The sequence below is a fragment of the Pleurodeles waltl genome, chromosome 4_2, assembly GCF_031143425.1.
Source record: "Pleurodeles waltl isolate 20211129_DDA chromosome 4_2, aPleWal1.hap1.20221129, whole genome shotgun sequence".
Taxonomy (NCBI): Eukaryota; Metazoa; Chordata; class Amphibia; order Caudata; family Salamandridae; genus Pleurodeles; species Pleurodeles waltl.
This window is the reverse complement of record NC_090443.1, coordinates 1,034,351,611-1,034,368,802: the sequence shown is the minus strand read 5'-3', so window position 1 is coordinate 1,034,368,802 and position 17,192 is coordinate 1,034,351,611. Positions and strand designations below refer to the sequence as shown.

At 44.5% G+C, this 17,192-nt stretch overlaps 1 protein-coding gene across 3 annotated transcripts in view; it reads left to right on the top strand.

Moving 5' to 3' along the window:
• The window catches only part of KDM2A (lysine demethylase 2A), a 448,889-nt gene that overhangs the window by 155,388 nt on the left and 276,309 nt on the right, over window positions 1-17,192 (top strand). For all 3 annotated transcript variants that reach the window (XM_069232944.1, XM_069232943.1, XM_069232945.1), the window contains 2 exons: window positions 2,877-3,030; window positions 7,052-7,167. In XM_069232944.1, coding sequence (XP_069089045.1) covers window positions 2,877-3,030; window positions 7,052-7,167 — 270 coding nt within the window. The remainder of the gene's footprint in view (window positions 1-2,876; window positions 3,031-7,051; window positions 7,168-17,192) is intronic.

The following is a 17,192-nucleotide window of genomic DNA, read 5'->3' as shown; positions in this document are numbered from 1 at the left end:
AGTGATATTTAAAACTAATTAAAACAAATTTGTATCTTACTATAATTTAAAGGTTATATTTATTTCTGAACTAAAAAAGATGGGTAAAATATTTTAGAATTACATTTTTTTAAAATATTTTTTTAGCTTTATATCTGTTTATATTGTAGTGTCGTAAATAATGTAATTTCATTTAACATTATTTGCTATGGGGTTTTATTTTAAGTCCCTGTCTCCCTCATATTCTGAGGCAGAGGTTTGCAGTATCAGTGGCTGACCATGTGTGTTGCTAGACTTGCTACTGTTTTTTTTTTTTTTAAACGCAGCTACAATGGTCCCGCCGGTAATTTCTTGAACAGGACATTTTTGCATGGAAAGCTAAGTAATAAATTGTATATTTTTACATTAATTTGGGCATTAATATTATTTGCGTAAAATAATTTTTGGTTTGTGCTACATGTGCATGTTATGCGTTGTTAAAATTTCATGTTCAAGCAATTACCAGTGGGATCATTGTAGTTGTGTAATATGATTTACCTAAGTCCTACAGGCTGTTAATGGGTTACCCTCTGTATGTTTAACGGTTACTGTTTTTTAATTGGCGGTAGTAACTCACGCTTGTAAATGTGGCTAAACCCTGTTTTTGAAGGGGTGGAGATGTGCAAGTCTACATTTTTGAGTAAGTTTATCCTCTGATTTTGTGAACAAACAAAGGTACTAAAAGTTTTAGTGTCAATTACATGTATGCATTGCTCACAATTGTAAGTTACCTTTGTGAGTAGCCCCATTAGAATTAAGTCACCTAAGTCTACCTCAGAGGAGTGTGGAGGTCCTGAAGAAGCTAAGAAGACAGACCTTAAGGAAGTGCTACACCTTTAAAAGGAACAGGTACAGTCACTGGTGTAACAGGAAACTGCCTGGGGAAAGCTGGACTCGGGTCACCACCATCCTCAAATACCTCACCTACCCTCTGGATGAAAGAATCTCCTATGCTTTCTTCTATGCTTATTCAAGGTACACCTGCCAGCCATATTAGCTTACTCAAGAGGCATTATGGGATGGAGTTGCTTCCAAACATCCATCATGTAGAGATTTTTAGAGGGAGCAGAGGTTATTTCCACCAAGTTTAGACCCCACACATAAGTACATGCCTAGTGCTAAGTCAGCTTGTGACATGACCCTTTGAGCCTATGCACAGCACAGCACAGCACTTAAGTACCTAACACTCAAGACAGCCTTCTTAATGACTATCAATTCTTTACGGAGGATGATTGAACTCCAGGCCTTCCCAACGCAAGACCCTGATCTGCAAATTCAGAGACAGTGTGACAATAAGAATTACCTTCCAGTTTTTGCCAAAGGTGTGCTCACATTTTGATGTCAATCAGGCCATGCAAATACCAGTTTATTTCCAACCACCAAAGGCTGAATGGGACCTTCTTCCACTGGACATCAAAAGTGCAAAGCAATTCTTCATCGCCTTTGTCCTAGCGAGTAAAGTTTCGGCAGTCGCTGAAGAGACAATAAGGCAGCAGACCTGATGCTGAAAAGGAAACAAATAGTGCATGTCATGCGGTGGAAAGGAGTGACTGACTTTCATCACTAATGTATCAGTAAGCGCCATCTGCGTAGCGGCACCGGCTCTTCTATGTACACCTTTACTAAACATTACTGTTGACATGAAAGCTAACAGAGGCACAGATGGAATAAAAAGTAGTTAGACACCTGCTTGCAAATACAAACTTTTTTTTTTTAATCTAATTTTTTTAAAATTATTTTATATATATACCGCTACTGAATCAGTGCACAGCATGTGAATCCAGAATGCTGCGAAAAAACGAAACGGTTACTTACCTGTAGGAGTAGTTTCCTGCTCCTTGCATTATTTGTATCCCCATGCAACCCACCCACATCCCTGGAAAAGAACATGAGTTTGCTACAAGGCGAGGCATCTCAGAGCACAGAAGAACAGGAAGCTAACACTTCACGACTGTCGTCAGGGTTGGATAAAGAATCTGAACATGGCATCCACGCTGAGGGACATCATCGATGTGCATCGGTGCCTCTGACACTCACCAAAAAAACAAGCATTTGCAATGCAATGCATCTCGCATTTGCGCGAGTTAGAGCTATTAGCGTTGTAAACTCCTAACCGGACGTTTCTTGCCACATAAACTGAAAATTTACAGTAAAACAGTTTCACATAAGCGAGCCGATTCACAGCAACACGGCCTCCATGAGTATCAGCGTGAAGAGACACAAAAGGGAAAAGAAGTTTGCTCAGTCAAACTTATCGGCTAAAGTGCAATTAGTCAGGTAACAGGGGCGATGGCCAAGGCGGTAACAAAACCTCCCCAAGGAGGGACAAACATAAACCATTTACCAATGTCATCAAAGGATTTTTGAAGGGCAAGCCCACGAACGAGTGGTAGTGATGGGCCTGAGGTGGGCGTTGTTAAAAGCCCAGATACATACCAACACATCGGAAAAGCAGCGCTTGTGCACTGCTATGCTCGACCTAAATAGAGACTGCATGAGACAGTTCCAGACCCACACTTACACAGAAAGGCACAATAAAGCACAGCGTAAAAATCCAGAAAATCGTTCAATCTGCAAAAATACTCTTGCAGTTTAGTAACCATTTTGTTAAAAACTATAAAGATTAGTCACTTTGAATGATTGTTCCTTTCAGTTTATGTAACTACAAGTTTCAATCCCTGGCAGCACAGCTCAGCTTGTCATCCGGACGAGGTGGATAAAAGTAGCACTCTTCAGTGAATGTGTTTTTTTTATTTTAAATGCTTAACGTTCTGTCCGTTATCCAGCATGTTGTTGCTCTCAGTCACCGATATGGCGTCAGTGTAATGTAACTGTATTCTTTCTCCATTATCTGGCAGATCTTCTGGCTGATCCCACCCACGGCCCACAATCTGGAGATGTACGAGAGCTGGGTGCTGTCAGGCAAACAGGGGGATATTTTCCTGGGTGACGATGTAGCAGATTGCCAGCGCATAGAGCTGCGGCAGGGTTATACTTTTGTTATCCCCTCTGGTAAGCTACGCTCTCTCATTTTAATGCTGTACACTTTGTTACTTTAATCTGATTTGAAGTACACCTGGATGGGTTATGTTGAGAAATGTTCAACTTAAGAAATGTTTTTGGTTTTTCTTTCAAACTTCGAAGGGCTTGCTTTTTGGCACGGTAGTGATTTAGGTAAACACACTTGCCCAATAGTGATTACATTTGTTAGTTGTGAATGGCACCAATGCAGCCTAAATCAGGCCCTTAGTCCTTTAAGACCCAACCCATTACAGGGGTCTCCTTCCAAGGTACACCAGAGTCTCAGGAGAGGCAATTAGAGACTCGCAGGGTATCAGGCAGAAGCCAAATATCACTCCAGGTCCAGTTGCCACTGGTCAGGTCGGCAGTTCCAGGTAAAGGCCTCCTGTTGCTTGGTTTGTCCCTGTGGCTTTCACAGGTTAGCCTTTAGGCTCTTGGAATCCACTATGTCCTGGGTACAAGAGGATGAACAGGTCCAGTCATTTAGGACTCTCCTCGGGTCTCACACTGCCCGTTCAGTGCTCTTCTGATCTTCTACATGTCCAGAAGTGTTCTGAAGTGGGTGCCTGGAGATGCCACATTTATGTCTGGCACAAGCTAGTGGGTGGGAATTACTTCTGGGAATGCCCTATCCAAAGGGGTAAAAGTTCCCTGGTCTAACCCTACACATTTTGGGCATTTTCAGGATGCCGTTAGTTGCAGGCCACACTAACGTTTTGCTCTGTGGGCTGTGGATAAGTCTTTACTGCACTATTCTTTTTCCTCCCCACCCCCAATCTAAACTCATTTTGGGGCAGTCACTGTACCCCCAATAAACCCAGAGACACAAGTTTGGTAGACCAAAGCTGGGTTTTCCAGGAACCAAATAGTGTATACACAAGTAGTGTTTTGACATCAATTTTCCCCCTTTGAAGTGTGCACCAAGTGTTCTATGTAAAACCCCAGCTGTCCTCTCAAACGGGATTTGACATTCAAGCAGGATTTGACACTAATGTCAGCAAAGATGCTCCTAGCCCAGCACTACATATTTGTGAGGTTCAGAGGGGTCACCTCTGGCTGTTCAAGTCAGCCTATTTTACCTGAGAAGCATTTCACACCTATTCAGATGCTAGTTGTTGGGTGGGAAAGCAAAAGCACACGGCAGAGACTTTATGTAGGGAAAAGATAACTTTCTAAAAGTATGTTTTCTTTAATATTTATGAACAGTCACACTGTTGAAATAATTGTTTATTTTTCTAGCTGTTTCCTAACCAAAACTAGCATTATTACCTGTAATAATGGAACCCAGTGCTTTTCTATGGAACAGCCAGCCTTGCAACAGGGAAAATAGCTTTTGGGGCTTTTTCACTGTAACAACGTTTAACATTAATTTCCTTCATGTCCTACTTTTAAATACCATACACCCTGCTTTCTGGGCAGTGAAAGGGGTCATTTTGAAAGGTCAGAGTTGCAGTTAAAAAAAAAAAAAAAAATGCAACAGCTAGGCTACAATTTTCTAGGCCTGCAGTCATGTTTACACCGCCATTGTAGTCAGTGTCATAGTGGGCGCTGCAGTCCACAATTGACATTTATCACAGGCCCTGGATACACTTTGTACCATACTCCAGGCACTTATAGGTAATTTAAATATGTTTAGGGGTATCCGAATTTCAACATTTGGAAAGGGGGGGGAAAACACAGGCACCTTATCGCTGGTTAGCAAGGGTAAGGTTCAATGTTAGTGATGCAGCCAGCAAAAATATAGGGTCCAGCAAGTGGTGAAAAATCTGAGGTGTCTGCATAAAGGGGACAAAGGGAGGCACTGTTATTCAGGTAATATTTTTCTTAACTGAAGAGACATCCTAGGTGGGCTGCAATAGAAACCAATAGGTGGACTGCCAACACTGTGGGGCAGAAAGGGCAGAAGCACCTCCGCTCGTCCAAGGGGAGTAAAAAGGTTGCCAAGAGTAAAGACCAAATCACTGCACTCCCATCGGGGACAGAAGCTAAAGGATAATGGAGCTATGGAACTTCACCCCACTCTAAGGATAGTGGTTGTAACCAAGGCAACATCAAGAGAGATGCCCAACAAGCGATATCTATGTAACCTCCACGATAAACAGTCTCATGTGACACACTGAGCACTGCCACTGGCCCTTAGGAGAGACTGCTGGTTTTCTTATGTGTCGAAGGCATGTCTGCATAATTCAAAGTTGGACTGTTGGAAAGTAGGGCTGTTTTGGCGATAGTCCGTACTGTATAGGCTACCTGAGTCTGTGCTGGAAATTACGGCCTGCACCTTTTGTTACCCCTGCAACTGGAAACAGTTCATCCCAGTACAGTCCTGTTAAGAATATGGTATCCTATTACCATTCTAATGAATACTGGCTGACTGGTCCATGTGGTTCTTCTTAGAACAGTCTATCACTTGGGCCCGAACCTGAGCCCTAAGCTGGCAATTGCAATCCAGTCAATGTCTACGATGTGGACTGTTTTCCATAGGACACTGGTAACTGGATTCTGGTTTACAAGAACCTTCGACACCAGGACTCCATCTGCCTGATGGAGCACCAAAATCTGTGCAGTGAAAGGGCACCAGCAAAAGACGATGGCCAAGTGCTCCTATAGTTCCTGGGTGGACCCAAAACACGATACCTGGGCCGTAGAGGCTATGGCAACTTTAGGGTTGTATTTACAGTCTAGAAGGTGCCATCACATTCTGTTTTTATTTATCTTAGTTTTAATTGTTCTCTGATTTACCTATTAAACAATGGCAGTTTTAGGTTTTATTTGCTGCACCAATGCTGTTGGAGTTTCCGGCAGCCCCCTCCTCCACCTAGAGAATGCATTGACTGCTCTGTCTCACTGTCCAGAGGCAGTCGTACGCCCAAAAGGATTAACTTGGTTATCCAATTGGAGTGACCAGTATTGTGGCACTAGCATTGGACATCAGTGGTAAGCAAGAATACCCACATAGGATGCTTCCAAATAGCCATTAACTGGGCAAAGACCCATGTACATACTCCACCTCTATAAGGGCCAAACCCCTTCTACTACTGGTTTTAAATACAGCATATCATAATTCCCATGCCTCCATCTTTAATACTTTTCTTACTGTACTTCTTCCCTTAGTAGTGCATAGACAAATGTAAAGGCAACCCCTGAGCTAGGGCCAGATTTCCTATTAAAAGTCCTTGCAGCTCTAGGCCTCGTTCCGGTAAGAAACATATTTTGAAAGAAGACACAAACTCTTATTATGGATCTATATTCACCTCTGTTTAGATTCGGCTCATATAAGAATTGCTTCTCTGGATGACATTGTGATTTTTCATAGGATGTTTAACAAAGCTGCCAGAGTTCTGACACTTTAAAAAGTACTGTGATTAAGGATGTTACTGGGGAAGTCAAACAGTTATTGCATCATTTTGCATATATTAAAGGAATGTTGATGTTTGCATTGTTACTATGAATCCTCTGTCAGGTGAAGGGTTAAACCAAGGTACTAATTGGAAGCTAGCAGAATAGCATCGGAAATCACGGTGGACAGATTTGAAACGGACAACCTCGAAGTGCCTTCACCTTATTCTTATGGTTAGAAACACCTCACTTCAAAGGAGTCCAGTTGTCTTTCTGCACTCTCTATTGCAGTGTCTGTATATGGTCACTTGGCATAGCTTATAAACAATTCTGACAGCTCCATGGCTATAATTCGCAGTGGGATGCTGCACTCTCACCATGTCTGAGGTCATGGCTGCTGTAAACGTCTGTGAAAGACATTTATTTTGAATCAGCAAATAAAGTTGTGCAACAAATTAGTTGCTACATTTTAAACTCCCCGCATCTGACATGCTCTGTGACCTTATAATGCGAGCTCTGTAGGTTGTTGCTCTGCCAATCGCCATTTTTGCCTGTGTGATTTTGAGATTTGCAATGTAAGGACATTAGTTCTAGCTCCCACTGGTTTATACTAATGCAGTGCAAGATGCAGAAGATGTTTAAAAGAATGCCCTCTTACTGTGCTTTATTCCTGCAGGCTGGATCCATGCTGTGTACACTCCAACGGATACACTGGTGTTTGGGGGGAACTTCCTGCACAGCTTCAACATCCCTATGCAGCTTCGAATCTATGGCGTTGAAGATCGTACAAGGGTAAGATGCAAGTGGGGAGCTGACTGTTCTCTTTAGTACAGAGCCTTTACAGCTCACTGTCACCCCTCGAAGGGATGCAGTGTCGAACACTCTACCTGCTGTATCCTGAGTCTGTCTCCCTCCCACTTTGCCTCTACCCTGCTCTGAGGCTGGGACTGCAGACTGCTCCCCAAATCTGACAGCACTGGTACCACACAAGCAACACCGTATATACACACCGCCAGTTCTGTATGTTGGTGCCTCCAGGCATTTATCTCACAATTATCAATTGTATGTCCTAGGGTCCCTGCTCAAAATATTTTAGCATTTTCTACCAGTTTTCCCCCTTAATATTGAGCAGTCTATATAATTGAGCTCCAGCCATGCGCGGTTTACAGCAGCATCTGAGCTGCTAGTTCTGTCTGATGGATAACCTTAGGGGGCATACACGGGCACCTTTCAGGAACATGCCCACTTGGTCCAGCTAGATCCTGTTGTCAAGTGCTAATTACCAATAACATCACCTCAATTCACTTTGCACAATCTCGGAAAGTACATCTCGCCTGTGTGATGAGGCTCCAAGGAGTTATTGCACAGTGGAGTCAAGATTGTCTCACCACCTGGGCATAGTAGCATTGCATGACTACACTGGAAGGTCTGACCATCCCTGGGTGCATTTTGTGTCACCAGCTCACCATCTATTACTGTGATTGTGTCCTGTTGTATCAGGAAGTAGTTCCAACCTTCTCCTGTAAGCACCCACATATTAAGTCTGTCTGACAAGCTGTGGCCCACCTTCTCTCCTTCTCTTTGCATGTGTTTGAGATGGTGTGGGGACTCACATGGAGAGTAGTAAAATCATCTGATGAAATGGTGCTTATCCTGTTTCTCCAGCATCTGATCTTTCATATATTCACATGCTTGAATCACTCCTTGTTGAAATCTGGGAATTCTTGATTACTTTAAATAGCAGGAAACCATGCTAAAATGGCCGTAGGCCTCAACAACAGTGTTTGTTTAGTAGCACCGCCTCTTTTAAGCAGCCTAAACTTCAGCCACGGAGGTAGGAGTGCTGAGCTCTCTTACTTCCCCAGTAAGCCAGCATTGTTGTGTGAGATGGTGTTCTTACAAGGACCTCTGCTCTAACCTCTATCATCTTATCCTGATACTTTCTTGGACTTCAGCCAGCCGTAATGTCAGTTTTATATGTTGCTCTTAGGGAGACTGTGGTAAATGTCCACAATTTGGATTATGAGAACCCTTCCTTATCACTGACTGCCCTCATGCCTGTTGAGGAGACTAGATCTCTCTACAGAGATGACTGACATTAGCTGTGTATTGCCTGTACAGATTTCTCAAGGCTTCATGTTTAGACATTTGTAAAATCTTTACTTTCAAGACTCTGAATGATCGGGGAAAAATGAGGCTGGCACTGTCGTGCGGGAAAGAAAATATTCCTCCCGCCAAATTGAATCCTCTTGAGGGGAGGGAGCATTCCGTGAAAGGTTCTCCAGCAAGCACTTCCAAGAAACAGCGCAGAAAAGTAAACCTGGAATTTCCAGAGATGGATAAACTTGGTGTTTTACACAGGAAAATCTCCAGGAAGGGTGAAATTCAACCTTCCGAGAGGATTATGTGAAAACTCTGCTTCCTTGATTTTCTGTCAAAATTGCCAGCTTGGCCATCGATGATTGTTACCCTTGTGGATGATTAAAAAGAAGATGCCATCGTTGACGGCCATTCAGTTTACGGCTTTTCAATTGAAACCTTTGATTCCAGCCTCTTGGACTACAGCTGTAGGAAAGTGCATTATTATATCTGGTTCGCAAGCTATGCAATAGTCTCCCCACCAACCTTAGATTGGACCAACAGGAAATCACCTTCAGAAAACTCCTGAAGATGAATCTTTTTAACAGGTAGTCCTGTTATCTTTAAGTGAGTCAAGGTACCGGCAGGTGTTGTCTGTCTCAGCGCTGGGAGGCCCGTACGGGTAGCTGTGAGCTATAAAAACACCTGAACTGAACTGATTTGGGATGGACAACTAACCACTGCTAAGGAAAAAGCCACCACCGCTAGATGTCTATAAATTAAATAAAGTAAACCTGCCCTTGATCCCTGGAAACGTGACACAAAACAGTCAGGCTCAAATAAAGTAATTGTGTAAAGTGTTCAAGCATACACAGTCAATTCTGCCAACCAATTTTAAAATAACAGAAACATTTTAAAAGTGAAATAAGACCAAAACAACAAAAACCCAATAAGGTAAACCAGAGAAATGTGGAGAAATGTGGATTTGTTTTTAAACATTTGTGAAAATAGCGCCAAAAAGCACAAAGTGTCAATGATAGTGTGTGGAAGCTGTAGAATGGTACCTAGGCCGTGTCACTTTTTTGAGAAGAAGAATTCTCCTAGCGCTGAAATTGTAGTCACTTCCATGGAACCAACGACTGGATATTTGAAGTGAGGTGGTTCCGCTGGAGCTATGAAGCTTTGGAGATTTCTTCCAGAAAATGTTCAAAGTTACAACACAGAATTGGACTTCTTCATTTTTTTCCCAGCGCTTCATGTAGTTTTGACAGGGATGAAACTGAAATTCAACCCAAATTCGTGGAACTGGCAGTCGGATACTTTAAAAAAAAAGATTTTTTACAGACGTCTCCCTGAAGCTCTGAAGGAAAAGTTTTCCAAAATTTCTCTACTTTCTTCTGGTGCCCAAAAAAACCACAGCAGTACACTTCCAATACCCCCAGGACCTCAGGGGAGGGCAGTTAGAGACTCCCAGAGGCCAACACCAGTGTCCAGTCCCACTCTGTTGTGAGTGAGAACCGTTGTTTCAGCTTGACACTTCTCTGCATTCACATGCTGTGCATATTCCATGGTTTCTAGTGGTTGGGTCCAGAATTCTCCTTTGTATTAGTAGACCTTCTCTATTATTATTTTTTTTGTCGACTGTCACACCATTTGGTGCCTAATCCATCCTCTCCTGATGTCATACGCCGTCTCTAGAATCTCCCATGTGTGGTTCCCTTCTTCAGATTGTTTTTATTTTTTCGCCCATTGCGTCTCAAGGCATTGCTGAATGCTCCCCCAATCAAAGAAAATATGGAAGTTTGCTCAAAAGTTCGTGGAGGAAGAAATAGAAGTATCAAAGACCACCATCAAAATAAGGGACTCATTTAAGATTCATCGAGACTACACACTGAGGGTGAAACTGGGAATGTGGACGGGGAGGGGGGGCCCCACTCCTCCATGTGGCATGGAGAACACACCCTTCCTATTCTGCCCGAAGTGCCATTATAAATTCCTACAAAAGGGCAACCACTAAGTGTACAACCTTTGCCTTCTGCTTGATCACAAAAGCGATAACTGTGAGGCCTGCAGAGACTTTAAGCCAAAGACCTTAAGGGCAAGGGATAAACTGAGACGAGCACACTATGCCATGCAGGGGCAGAAAGACTGTCACTGAGAGACCTGGGTTTGTCAAGCGAGGAGGAAGACCTGATCGCCCTAGTTGCCGAAGGTGAAGGCTCAGATGCCGAAATGCGGGACATCGAGAAAGAACTAAACCTGGGTGGAGTTTGGGGAGTTCGCAGTGCCAAAGAAAATGCTGCTCTCCGCAGAGTTCTGCGAGTGGGGAAGTGTGGTTCCTCTCACTGATTTTGTTGTGCCAGGAGTTTGTCCTGCGCTGTAAATCAGCGCGAACGACACCATGCACAGCGCAAGAGGGCGCTGCTTCTTTCTGCCGCTCAAGTAGATAATCTACTTGAGCGGCAGCTTCCACAACGCGAGCAGCAGGTTTCTCAACTCAAGGGGTAGAAACCTGCTGCAACCGCCCGCAGTGAGAGATCTCGCCGAAAGGTGGTCTGGTGTGTGATTTTTCTCGCTTAAGCTCACCAGCCTAATGTCGGCAAGCTGTGAGAGAGCAAAAACTCTGATGCGCTGAGTTTTTCAGAACCCTGCGCTCCATACGGAGCATGGAGTTGGCAAAACTCTGCGAACTCCATCAGCGGAGCAGAATTCAATGCCCACCCATAGAAAGAACAGTGAAAACACAAGGAATGTTTGCAGGTAATGTCGAAAAAGAAGGGGTGGAAGTCTTGAACAACAAACTCTGTCACAAAGAGCTGCTGTGGTGTTGAAGAGCTCTCCGACTAAAGGTAAGCTGAAGCCAAAAAAAACCTGGGTCCCACAGCAAAGACACAAAGGCGGTAGAACAACCAAGAAGTCAGCAAAGTCATGACTATCAAAGTTGAGAGAGGCTGAAAAAGGGGTCGAGTGATGCAGCAATGAAAGAAGCCTTGACTTTGAAAGGTAATCCTCTCCTACTCTTGACGCCGAAGCCCACGCAGTCGAGCTCAAGGGGAAAAAGAGCGGACTCGAAGCCGAAATGGCAGCGATGCTTCAAAAGAAAAAAATATTTGATGGCGTGCTTCAAGAATGTAGAATTCTGCCAAAAACTTTGACGGAAAAAACTCAAATAGATAATGACCCAGAAGAACCGGAGCTCCCTATGACCCCAGAGCCACAGGAAAAGGAGGAAGAAATCTTCTTCGGAGAGGATGATCCTAAAACCCTGGGCATGTTACAGAAAACAAAGGGCTCAAAATACCTTGAGACTCAGTGGGAGGACATCAAAACTGATTCCCCAGAGGAGGGCATAAACAAGTATCCTTGGAGGTCATCACCCTGGACGACATTGCAAATACAATTGGTTAATAAAAAGGACAGCAGACAAAGATAGGGTGCAACAGTCATTTATCCTTTAGAGGCACGGTTACCATCTAAAAGTAAGAGCCGATGCCTACCAATACTCTCAAGCATACTGGATCAGGGAAGAGAGGCCCTTAAGGAACTTGCAACATGCAGGTCAGTAACACCAGGCTCTGAGAAAGAAGACCCTCCAAATGTAAGAGGAACAATACCAGCAGACTCTTATTATTGCTGCACGGGCAGGAAACTTCTAACTGCATCTGGAGCACCACCGGCTAGAGAAAGTAAGAAGATGGACATGGGGGGAGAAAGTTAAAAAGGGGCAGCCACACAACGGCTAATAGCCAATTCCAGTGCCCTGCTCAACAGGTATGCATGTCAGCACTAGGACGCAATGGCAGAGCTGATGAAACATGTGGTGGAACAGTGCCAAGAGGCGCTGCATCCCTAGCAGAAGAGAAACTAAAGCAAACACCTGCTTGAAATCTGTTTTAGATGTGGCAGATGATGGCGGGAACAACCCTGAGACGACCTGCCTGGCTAAGGGTGTTAGGTCTTAAAACAGAAGTAGAGGCAAATATCAATTACACCTCATTCAGTGGGGAACAGCTATTTAGAAGTGCAGTGAATGAAACACTGCAACAACTAAACAAGGACGATGACACTGCCAAGTCAAGGGGAGCCCTGCAATTCAGGGTCATATAAGAGGATCCGCACTTGGAAAAAGACCGAAAGGTAAAGGACGTTTGTGGAGTGCAGCCGCACACCACGGGTTTCGGGGTGCATGTCAAACGCAGACTCCAACACAACAATGGCAGTATCAAACACCACTGCGTCAGTCCTTTCGGGGACATGCAAGAGGAAGATCGCAGACACAAAGGGGCAGCTGCGTCAACCAGAAACTGACTTGCTACGACAGCAGGCCCTCGCTTACAAAACACCTGTGTGTCTGAAGGATAAAGACTTCTTCCAGGACTGGAGGAAGGTGACTTCAGACAAATGGATTGTCAACATCATACAATTTGGATATTGCATAGAACTGATCAAGCAACTATCAGTAAAAGGAACAAAGAAAGTGGGCCACAAAAAGGAGGTAAACAAAACTGTCTACCATAAGAAGTAAAATAACTGCTACAAAAGAACACAGTAGAGTACCCAAGAACGAGTTCAACCAGGGAAACTACTCCACATATTTCCCAATACCAAAGCAAGACTTGTCTCTGTGTCCTATACTATACCTCCGGTTCGTAAACAGTTGTGAAAAAAAATCAATCATTTAAAATGACAGCACTGCAAGATGTCACACTGTAACTACAGCAAGGAGCCTATTTGGCAACTATAGATCTAAAGGATGCAAAGCTGCACAGCCCAATAAATTGCAGCCACAAAACATATTTGAGATTTGTGATAGGCGGAATACACCGTCAATTCAAAGTGGTGGCTTTCAGGACAAAATCAGCACCAAGTGTTTAGAGAGCTTCTAGCAGCTGTGGCGGTGCATCTAAGAAGGGAAGGGAAGGCATGCATGCATGTATGTCATTACCTAAACGACTAGCTGGAGAAAGCAAACTCCCTAAACAAGTGCAAAGACCTCATAAATACAGTTATATCAACACTTTACTACCTGGGGTCCTCAAACAGACAAAAATCATCTCCCAACCTAGAACAAGAGAAACTGGTCCTAGGAGCGAGAATCAGCTCAACGGGCGAAAGTTTACCCTAACGAGAAACGGTTATTATCATTACTGGACGAAACTCACTAATACCAGAAGCGACGGTTTCTGACAGTGAAGACGGTGGGGAAAAATTCTGGTGAAGATGGCCTCTTGCATACCTCTTATACCCTATGCAAGGCTGCTTATGAGACCGATTCAAGAATGGATACAAAATCAATGGTCACAAGCCACAGGCAGGTGAGAAGATCTACTGGTTGCAGCGCGCAGAAATTACAAGAGGAGATGGCGTGGTGTAACAGAGCAAATGTAGCAGCAGAAAGATCGTTCATGACAGCAACCACTACCATGGGCGCCTCACATATGAGTTGTGGAGCAAATGTGGAAAGGCTCACAATTAGGAATATGGAAAGTACAGGGAGCAGTACAACACACAAATGTACTGAAACTAAAAACAGTATTCGTAGCTTTAAAAGCCTTTCAGAAGCAGCAGTGGGGAAAAATATTACTAATTCAAACAGAGAATACAATGACCATGTTCTACCTCAACAAGCAAGGAATTACAGAATCCTTTGTACTTTCAAAACTAGCACAGGAAATCTGGATATGGGTCATCCAGAGACAAATACAACAACAGTACATCTACCAGGGAAGGAAAACTTAGTCGACAAACTGAGCAGACAAGCATCCACTTCAGACAAGTGGAAACGGAATCAGACAGTGCTCAAAAGATATTCAGGCAGTGGGGAATGCCAGAAATAGATCTGTTCTCAACACCCCAGAACAAAATGCCAATCCTTCATGCCCAGACACCCACGCCTCCACTCCCTGGGGAGTGCTCTGACGATAGACTTGTAAGGGCAATTTGCTTACGTTTTTCCTCTGATTCCACTGTTATCCTTAGTAATCAACAAATGCAAACAGTCACAAATAAGTCTAATACTTATCGCCCCACAGTGGGCCAGACAAACCTGGTTCTCAGACCTTACAAAGATAGCTCAGGACAATGCTAAAACTACTGGGGGGGTACAAGACCTAATCTACTTGCAAAGGGAGAAAGTTCAACACCCAGAGCCAAAATCCTCAAGTTTAGCAGGTTGTCTCCGGAAAACATAGTTTAGACATCTAGGTCTTCTAGAAAGAACAGTGGAGCTCTTCAGAGAAGCAAGAATGACAACAACAAAGACGTGGTATAAGGCTAAATGGCAAATATACCCAAGATGGTGCCAGAAATGTGGCTACTTACAAAACAGTACAAAGGATGCTACAGTCCCATGATACCTCACACATGCACCAGATGGCAGACTAACATAAGCATCATTGAAAGTACATTTGGCAGCAGCAGTGGCCTACACAAAAGATCACATAGGAAGGAGTTTCTTCAAAACCCCTGTAAGGAAATGCCTCCTTGGCATGGTTACCCCCTGACTTTTTGCCTTTGCTGATGCTACGTTTTGAATTGAAAGTGTTCTGAGGCCTGCTAACCAGGCCCCAGCACCAGTGTTCTCTCCCTAACCTGTACTTTTGTTTTCACAATTGGCACACCCTGGCATCCAGGTAAGTCCCTTGTAACTGGTACCCCTGGTACCAAGGGCCCCGATGCCAGGGAAGGTCTCTAAGGGCTGCAGCATATCTTATGCCACCCTGGGGACCCCTCACTCAGCACAGACACACTGCTTGCCAGCTTGTGTGTGCTGGTGAGGACAAAACGAGTAAGTCGACATGGCACTCCCCTCAGGGTGCCATGCCAACCTCACACTGCCTATGCAGTATAGATAAGTCACCCCTCTAGCAGGCCTTACAGCCCTAAGGCAGGGTGCACTATACCATAGATGAGGGCACCAGTGCATGAGCACCGTGCCCCTACAGTGTCTAAGCAAAACCTTAGACATTGTAAGTGCAGGGTAGCCATAAGAGTATATGGTCTGGGAGTCTGTCAAACACAGACTCCACAGCACCATAATTGCTACACTGAAAACTGGGAAGTTTGGTATCAAACTTCTCAGCACAATAAATGCACACTGATGCCAGTTGTAAGGAAATGCCTCCTTGGCATGGTTGCCCCCTGACTTTTTGCCTTTGCTGATGCTATGTTTACAATTGAAAGTGTGCTGAGGCCTGCTAACCAGGCCCCAGCACCAGTGTTCTTTCCCTAACCTGTACTTTTGTATCCACAATTGGCAGACCCTGGCATCCAGATAAGTCCCTTGTAACTGGTACTTCTAGTACCAAGGGCCCTGATGCCAAGGAAGGTCTCTAAGGGCTGCAGCATGTCTTATGCCACCCTGGAGACCCCTCACTCAGCACAGACACTCTGCTTGCCAGCTTGTGTGTGCTAGTGAGGACAAAACGAGTAAGTCGACATGGCACTCCCCTCAGGGTGCCATGCCAGCCTCTCACTGCCTATGCAGTATAGGTAAGACACCCCTCTAGCAGGCCTTACAGCCCTAAGGCAGGGTGCACTATACCATAGGTGAGGGTACCAGTGCATGAGCACTGTACCCCTACAGTGTCTAAGCAAAACCTTAGACATTGTAAGTGCAGGGTAGCCATCAGAGTATATGGTCTGGGAGTCTGTTTTACACGAACTCCACAGCACCATAATGGCTACACTGAAAACTGGGAAGTTTGGTATCAACCTTCTCAGCACAATAAATGCACACTGTAGGAAGTTGGCTCTGTATGTGCTATTTCGAAGTAAGGAATAGCATGCACAGAGTCCAAGGGTTCCCCTTAGAGGTAAAATAGTGGTAAAAATAGATAATACTAATGCTCTATTTTGTGGTAGTGTGGTCGAGCAGTAGGCTTATCCAAGGAGTAGTGTTAAGCATTTGTTGTACATACACATAGACAATAAATGAGGTACACACACTCAGAGACAAATCCAGCCAATAGGTTTTTATATAGAAAAATATCTTTTCTTAGTTTATTTTAAGAACCACAGGTTCAAATTCTACATGTAATAGCTCATTTGAAAGGTATTGCAGGTAAGTACTTTAGGAACTTTAAATCATAAAAATTGCATGTATACTTTTCAAGTTATTCACAAATATCTGTTTTAAAAGTGGACACTTAGTGCAATTTTCACAGTTCCTAGGGGAGGTAAGTATTTGTTAGTTTTACCAGGTAAGTAAGACACTTACAGGGTTCAGTTCTTGGTCCAAGGTAGCCCACCGTTGGGGGTTCAGAGCAACCCCAAAGTCACCACACCAGCAGCTCAGGGCCGGTCAGGTGCAGAGTTCAAAGTGGTGCCCAAAACACATAGGCTAGAATGGAGAGAAGGGGGTGCCCCGGTTCCGGTCTGCTTGCAGGTAAGTACCCGCGTCTTCGGAGGGCAGACCAGGGGGGTTTTGTAGGGCACCGGGGGGGACACAAGCCCACACAGAAATTTCACCCTCAGCAGCGCGGGGGCGGCCGGGTGCAGTGTAGAAACAAGCGTCGGGTTTGTAATGGAAGTCAATGGGAGATCTAGGGATCTCTTTAGCGCTGCAGGCAGGCAAGGGGGGGGTTCCTCGGGGAAACCTCCACTTGGTCAAGGGAGAGGGACTCCTGGGGGTCACTCCTCCAGTGAAAGTCCGGTCCTTCAGGTCCTGGGGGCTGCGGGTGCAGGGTCTCTCCCAGGTGTCGGGACTTTAGGTTCAAAGAGTCGCGGTCAGGGGAAGC